Source organism: Gavialis gangeticus, unplaced genomic scaffold (genome assembly GCF_001723915.1).
Source record: "Gavialis gangeticus isolate Ggan-Ray unplaced genomic scaffold, GavGan_comp1, whole genome shotgun sequence".
NCBI classification, from domain to species: domain Eukaryota; kingdom Metazoa; phylum Chordata; order Crocodylia; family Gavialidae; genus Gavialis; species Gavialis gangeticus.
In genome coordinates, this window is record NW_017729031.1 from 102,899,534 (window position 1) to 102,907,648 (window position 8,115).

The 8,115-nt window shown below is 38.4% G+C and overlaps 1 protein-coding gene across 1 annotated transcript in view; it reads right to left on the minus strand.

The window, feature by feature from the left end:
• The window catches only part of PARD3B (par-3 family cell polarity regulator beta), a 999,825-nt gene that overhangs the window by 357,098 nt on the left and 634,612 nt on the right, over nt 1–8,115 (minus strand). Inside the window, exon 14 of the mRNA XM_019523483.1 lies at nt 2,870–2,999. Coding sequence (XP_019379028.1) covers nt 2,870–2,999 — 130 coding nt within the window. The remainder of the gene's footprint in view (nt 1–2,869; nt 3,000–8,115) is intronic.

Below are 8,115 nucleotides of genomic sequence, written 5' to 3' on the forward strand. Positions count from 1 at the left end.
AAAAAAAAAAAAAAAAAAAAAAAGCTACCTTTGTTGAGCTTTTAGAAGATTGTTAAGTATAGAGCAATGACTAGTAATGGAACCAAAAATGTGACATTTTATTAAACATAATTAAACTCCTGGCATTAAATGTTTGTATTTGTTACAGCACAGTAATAACAGATAATAATAATAATAATGCATTATTATTGTTACTGATGTTGTCATTTTTATTATTCCTACTATTATTCCTTCTACTACACCTAAAGGACTGAGATTCCAATCGGCAAGTCACTGTACAAATACACAGCAAAAGCCCATCCCCAGTTCTAGATTTTCTTCAGTTTAGGCAGACATAGAAAACAATTTCAAGTTTGTAACTGGGCCTCCCTGTGGGGGTCCAGGGTCCCACCAATGCAGATGTCACTGAAGGATTAGAACTATCACAACAAGTATTTGTAACAAATGATCGGAAGGTACAAAGAGAGGCAACACTATTTGAGACATGTGTTTACATGAAGTGTAGGCAGACAAAGTTCTTCGGGTCAATGTAAAATAGTTGGAAAAATTGTCCTTTGCAAGCTTTTGGGAATAAACACCCTACTTCAGGCACAGGGAGAGTTTGTTGCTGCTCTGTTTTCATTCCACCTAGAAGAGCACACCAAGCAGCAACAAACCCTCCCTGTGCCTAAAGGGTGTTTGTACACAAAAGTTTACAAAGAACATTTTTTCCAACTGTTTAGTTGGTCTAATAAAAAATATCACATTTGCCCAACTAACTTAGTCTGCCTATGTCCTTAGACCAACATGGCTAAACCAACAACAACCCTAATACATAAACTGTAAATATTTCTGTTGTAAAACTCAAATGATAAATACAACTTTTTTACCACACTGTTTTAGGCCAAACTTTCTTTTAAGATCTGCATAAAGCAGTGACTTTCAACCAGGGTGTTGTGAGATCCTTTTAAGGGTGCCACATGGTGCCACTCAATATTAGCACTGTCAGATGGGCAAATACCTACGCATCATTCACAAGATAAACCCAGAGATTTTAAATAGGGATCCAGAGTGCCAAAGACAGTGTGACCATTTGTAGTTTTTCTGAGTTCTCTGCAACAAAAGAATTGCTATATTACTTTTCTGTGATCAAAAAGGAGTGAAAGCTAAGAGTTAGCCCTTATTGAGGGATGTCTTGAGTGTAAAAAGGTTGAGAATCACTTGCATAGAGTTCTGATACCCAGAGACCCATCCCATGTATTCACTGTCTTAAGCACAGATTTGTTTGTCGTCTTATCTCCTATTTTACCATACAATTAAGTTGTTAAAATGTGGAACTCATAGTACACAGGAGTTCTTTGTTTTTCAGTAATATTTAGAGATCTTGCCCCCCTCTTGGCTCTAAACTCCCCATCCATTCTCAGGCTATGGTCTTTTGTCTAAACACCAGGAACAGCTCTTTGTCTCTCATGTCCCATGATACTGGTATCTTTTCAACATCCTATATGGATTGTCCTCCCCAAGCCATTGCTGTCGTCTTTCTCCTCCTCTGTCTTTAACTCAAAAATGTAGAAAAGAGCAAAATGTGCAGAACATGACTGCTGCTATTATCCCTCAGAGAATACTGATCTTTTTTGGTCACTTTTTTCTAGGTGGGAGGGGTAGAGATGTCTCCTGGCAGCTGATAGCTTTGTTAAGCAAAAGCATTTCCTCCTCCCTTCAGTTGTGCCATCTTATGCAATGGCTCTCTCTATAGGGTAGGCCAACAATGGTGACATTTCTCATTCTTGCAGAACTCTTGATGGGAGTTCCACACATGTAAGGGAACAGAACAGCAAAGCTGGGATCTGACTTGCTCATGTGAGGGAAGTCTACCTATTAAACTTTAAATTAATTTAACATGCTTAAAACTAAACCTGCAGTTTTTACTCAAGCAAAATTGCCACTGAAATCAATACAAATCCTTGAATATAATGGAAAGTTCTGCTTGAATTTTACAGGCATGGATCCTGAGTACAAAGGAACATATTGCCTTCAATTATGAGCAGTCCACACATTGTTCATGGCAGTCTAGAAGATTATTCTTTCTATTCTATAATTCTATAATACATGTTTACCTAGAAAGCTGGATAAAATCATGCAAATTCAGACTACAGTACCATCGTTCATCTACATAAAAACTTAAGTTTCCCTGATTCAGAGAGGTACTTCAGCAATTTAAAAACATGAGCAGTCCCATTAAATAGATGAGATAACCAATGGGATAAATTCAAAAGCTTGCATAAGCACCTTGCTGACTCAGAGTCCTGTGTGGTAGGTAGTGGGAGAAGGTAAGGGAGAAAAGTAAAATTTAATGTTGATATTTTAGCTGAATATTTACACACTAGTTTCTGATTGGCAACAGCCTACATTCCCAAATTTCAAGTCTTTGTCATAACTATCTTGTAAATTTAAAGGCTGTTTCTGGCATTTAAAAATATTTAAGTCTTAAACTAAACTAGTAATTCTTGTAAACTATTACATTACAACATATATTATATTTGATTATAAACTGGGACATACAATCTAAACCATTTGATTTTTTTAAATCATTGATACTCATTAAAGACCTATAGAAAATAAACATTTTGACTATATATTTTGCACTTATTATTTGTTTTTTATCCAACCTTACGTGTTGGGGCAGCGAGTTAAAAACTGTTACTTAAACTGGAATTTGTGCCAGGAATCTAATTCACAACTTCTGAGTCAGCTCTCCCACCCTCTCTGGATCCTCATGCTTCAAAGTAACAGTCTGCACTTACTCTAATTAGCTGTTTTTCTAGTTGACGAGGGTTTATGAAAACAAAAAAGCACTTTTTTGGCAGGAAGAAGGATGTACAGTACATACCTTTTAGTCTTTCCTGGAGACTGCAAGTTACAAATTGCTGGTGGACAGTATCATTGCGCCTGGAGATAGCTATAAAATTATGACTGCCCTCAAAAGCTGGTTTTTGAAAAACTCCATGGTCTGAGCGCTCCTAAGAAGAAACAGAACCACATATTTTAGTATAAAAAATACAGTGTGAAGGAGAAGTCATCACTAAATCATGCTGTATTTGTGCATTATATCTAAGGTTTTTGTTGCACATTATTAATGCTCAAAGCCGAAACATGAAAGATGCCTTCAGAATGATCATCAGTTATTGTTGACCATGAAACAGGAGATTGTTACTACTGCACAAATAATAATCAAGGCTGATTACCAGAAAAGAGGACTTTCTTTTCTGACCTACAACTGGCTCTACTTAATTCCTCCATCTGGGAGGGCAGCTTGTGGCATTGTCAACACAAGAACGCAGGCAATGCCAATGGTATTTCTTTGCCAGCCAGCTGGTTCCCTTCTTTCAGAGACTGAGCACATATGCTCCAACAGTCACACTCTGGAGCAGCTTTGTAACTAAGGTTTTATAATTCCTAAGCCCAGGACTTCTGGCTAGCAACTGAATAAACTTCAGCCACACCTCCAGTCTGTCTTAATTTTCATACCCTCCGACCCTCCAGCAACTCCAGCATTCATATGGCAGCTCCTAAATTATTCTCTGGAGCAACTACTTGAAAGAAAAAAACCCACTATTTCTCAACCTGAGGAATCCCTCCCCAAGCATTTTTATATAGCTAACATAAGGGGAAAATCTACAGTAAGCAAAGTACAGTATTTTGCCTAATTGCTATTTGGTAGAATTATATTCTGATAATTGATTCTTTGTGATTCCCTATCAGATTTTTAGAGACTTCCATGTGGAGTCTGCTTTTCATGAGGCAGGAGATCTCATCCCAAAGGCTTTATTTTTAAGTCAGAATGTATAGATACAGATATTGATATAGATAAAAGTATATAGATACAGATATACAGTATTTTAGTATAAATGTAGCTGGTTCGCATATCAATTGAATAGAAAATGTCTGTCTTTACCCTGGCATTTTAAAGTTTCAGAACATAAGGGAAGAGGTCAAGGTACAACATCATTCTGTGTTATAAGGTGTGATGGTATTCTTGGAAGAGTCTTGGAAGATACTACAGCAACTGATTTTTGAGTGCTGTGCTTGATACTGAAAGAAATGTCAGTAACATGCCCAGGTTTAAACAGCATTCCTGGTTCGGGAGCATAATGCTTGCATAACTCTTAGTCTTATAAGGCAAAAGTTTCCAAGCAAGATACAGTAGTAGCCAAGAGCCATCTCAATTCAGTTTTGATCAATTTTGAGAGCTTAATTGTGACAACACAGAAGCAAATATAAATCAAGTCTCATAAGCTCCTTTCTTCTTTCAACAGCCATTAGACAAATAACACATCTGATTAATGTTTTCCTCTCCTCATTATATTCAGAGCCAGTTAAATAGAATATTCACATGGTTAACCATTGTGTGTGCCTTTTCTGTAACAGAAATCTAAGTTACACAGTGAAGATTTAACACTTATTGCTTATTCCTCGGGAACCAAATGTGTTATCTTCTGTGAGTATATTACCGGTTAAATTAAGCCCAGCATTGAGACAGACTAGTACTAAATTAAAGACTGATACCCAGTAGGTAAGGCAGACTTAAATTAACAACAACAGAAAAAAAGAATTTGCTTTTCCAGCTCTTTGATAAATGACACAATCGATATCCCAACAACTGATCAGTAACTGGCCTAATTAGAGTATTCAGCTTGTAAAACAGAGCTGTCATGGAAGGCCTCCATTAGTGTCCTGGCCAATAAAAAAATAATGGATTTTTAAACATATTCTGCTTCTACCAAGTGGGATGCAGCAGGCAGGAAGCATTTGGGGGAAAGGAAAGAATGGGCCATAGCCCATTTTGCTGTAGTCTCCAGCCTCAAATGGAATTACAATTGAACCTTGAGCACATCCTATAAAAATTAATTTCTGTTTAAAATGAATTTGATTCAATCAAGAGCTCATTATGTATTCTTCACAGGGCACGAGTCAGAATTGTTTACATGTTTCATACATCTGAGTAATATACAAAACTATATACTTGGCTATGAAAAGCAGCTTCTTGTATTTTTATTATATCAATCTGAGATTAAATTGTAGGTTTTTTGCCAAATTTTACTTTTTAAATAAAAAAACTAGCAGTGGTGAGACTTCTTTCCAGCTTTCATTTTAAATGGGTTATAATTTATACCTCATCGGATAACCATGTTATTTTTACATTAGGTACAGAACACTAAAGGTAACGGCAGCTGTCTCAATTTGCTTCTTAAAATTTTAAGAATACCAGTTCTATCTTATACTATAACTTCTCTGCTGGTGGCACCATTACAGTCTTAAAATTACAATGGGCCATTAAAGAGTCTCTGTCTTCTTAGGGAAAAGGAAAGCAAGTGCAATTTTCCCCATCTCACAGGCTATCTGCAGAAGACAATCATTTTGAGAAATAACTTCCCAGTACAGTTAAAGTATAAAATTGAGTAAGTATTTCTTCTAAACATACTTTTCAATTGATGCAGGATAGCGGTAAATTGAGTTAAAATATAATTAACAAATTGAAATCTACTACAAAGAACTAACTATTCACATTATAAGAAACTGCACTTTCTCTCTTATACTTTACGTGCCCAAGCAGATGCAGACAATAGTCTCAATACATTAAATGTTTAAGCAAAATTTTATCTTAATAGGCAATTACATGAAAAACAGAATTCCCTTTGAGTCCTATAATATGATTTAATACGGGCTCAGCTTGGGTTTTTTATTTTAGTTCTTAACCATGCAGTTTTATCTATTTCTTATGAACAATCATATATATTGCAAATCCCATATTATAGTTATTAAAAAATGAAACTCAAAATGTGTTTAGACCAGCACCACTGGAAGCCAGAAGTAGACAACATATTTCAACACATGAATAGTGAAGTTATATACATACTGGCAACAACTCTACAAAAGACATGGGAGGACTATAAGTTGATCTGAGTAAGGCCTAGTGCATAGACATTTCAAACATCCTTCTACTGCAAACTCTTAGTATTTTGCTTAAATTTTATATTTATTGAACTAAAACAGGTTCTGTCACCTATGGGAGACCCTTTTTTTGTGACCAAGCCAAATAAATTCATTTCTGCTTTCCCAAAACTTTGCTAGTTAAAAGCAACAAAAAATTTAGGAAATTCGAAGAACATTCAAATATGAAAAAATGAGGCAAGTGATAGACAATACTGATTATTGAGGCTGCCAAAATTTTGTAGGAATGTTGAGTAACCTGAGTCATCTTTACTGCAACCTGTTAACTCATTGAGCAGGGCGCAGTGAAAACTGCATTTGTGAAGGCACCTCTATCTAATCCCATATTTATAAAGCCCATCATCTATTGCTGTTGTAAAAGAAGACTATGGTATGAAAATTATCACCAAACTTTGGGGATATTAATTTTGGGGGGTTAATTTGGGAGATATGTTAAACTGACTGATACATTAAACTGACCTAACGTCAAATTCCTACCCTTTGAATTCAGATAAGGCCATATTATTGGAGGGAAGGAGCTGTGATCGTGTGATTTATTCAGATCTCTTTGGAGATGACCAACAGCTGAACAAACTGGAACAAGAAATCTAGAAATACAGGTAAATATTAAAGAAGGTGTGTTCATTTTGGGCTACCACCTCATCAAGGAAGGCTGATGGTGCTCATGTTTTCCTAAGGCCAGTCCAAAGAAGGAAAGACTAAGGTACCATGGTTGTTCCAGCCTGATCAACCAATTCACAGAAAGTCTGCTTGCATGAGACATTAATCAGAGAAGACATCATTTGTCCCCTTGCAGACTGCAGTCCTGGGTCTGATGCTCCAAAGACCATGCAAGCTAAAGCTTAACTTTTTTCTTCTTTCTATATATTGTTATATCAGAGATGCCTGCCTTATTTTTCTACTAGCAAATTGCCCATCAAGAATGCCTGGGGGAGGTGGGGGGGACAAAGTACCATCACTCACCTCCCCACGTCGCCACTGCTTCCTGGGAGCAGTGGGGGAAGCTTGTAAGTGGCTGCTGCCATTGCCAGCTACTGTCCTACATTGCTGCCACATCCCATCCAGCCACGCGCCACCTGCCCCTTCTGCATCTGGCCCCGTGTCACCCTGCCCCACGTCTGGTCCCGCACCACCCTCTGGCACCCATTCTGCATCCAGCCTCGCACTACCCTCCTTCCCCCGCTGTGTCTGGCCCCACACCACCCCCGTCCCACCCTGCTCTGCATCCGTCTGGCCCGCTCTGCCAGAGCCCTTCTTGACAGGCATTCTAGACGCAGCACTGGCTAGAGCCATGCCCCTCAAGAGCATTACAGAAAGACACACAGACAGATGGACTAGGCCCTTTATATATATATATATATAGAATATTACTTTTTAAAGGTGTAAAAGAGTATGAGCGGGTGGTTAAGGGACAGTGCATGCATATTCAAATTCATAGCAAATTTTGCTTTAAACTACTCTATTTTATCCAAGTTCATAAAAATATGTTTGCATAAAACTAATATGACAGAAACAATTTTGTATTGGAGTACATATGCAAAATAAGTGTTAACTGTGTAAGTCACTCAAACGGTAATCTTGAAGGCTCTATCTGCCATGTGAAAAAACTGGAAGGCAGGATATTAGAGGTGTGTGAAGCTTTGGGTGCTGATTCAATTTGGAGGAGATTTGGCCTAATTTGGCGGCTGAATCTCCGAAACCAAATCAAATCGGGAGACCAATTAAAAGGTCCAAATTGATTTGAAGCCTCTGAACCATGGGGGGACCCCTAGCAGGCCCCATCCCCTGCCTGCTCCCTCAGATCCCCTAAGCGCCCCCTGACCCTCACCCATTCTCCCAGCCCCATCAATGGCTGCCCTGCCCAGCCCCGGTTCCCAGCACTTAAAAAAAAAAAAAAAAAAGCCCTGAACTCACCAGATGCTGCAGCGGCCATTGGGGCCTCCATGGGCTCATGCCAGAGCCCCCCCATTTAGCACAGGGCAGTGGGGGGCAGCAGGGATTGCCTCCCCAACTGGCAGGAGCCAGTGAATGCGGGGTTTTTTGTTTTTTGTTTTTTTTAAAGTGCCAGGATTGTGGGGCTGGTTTTTCATCAATGACCTGGAAGAGGGAATGGAGTGCACCCTC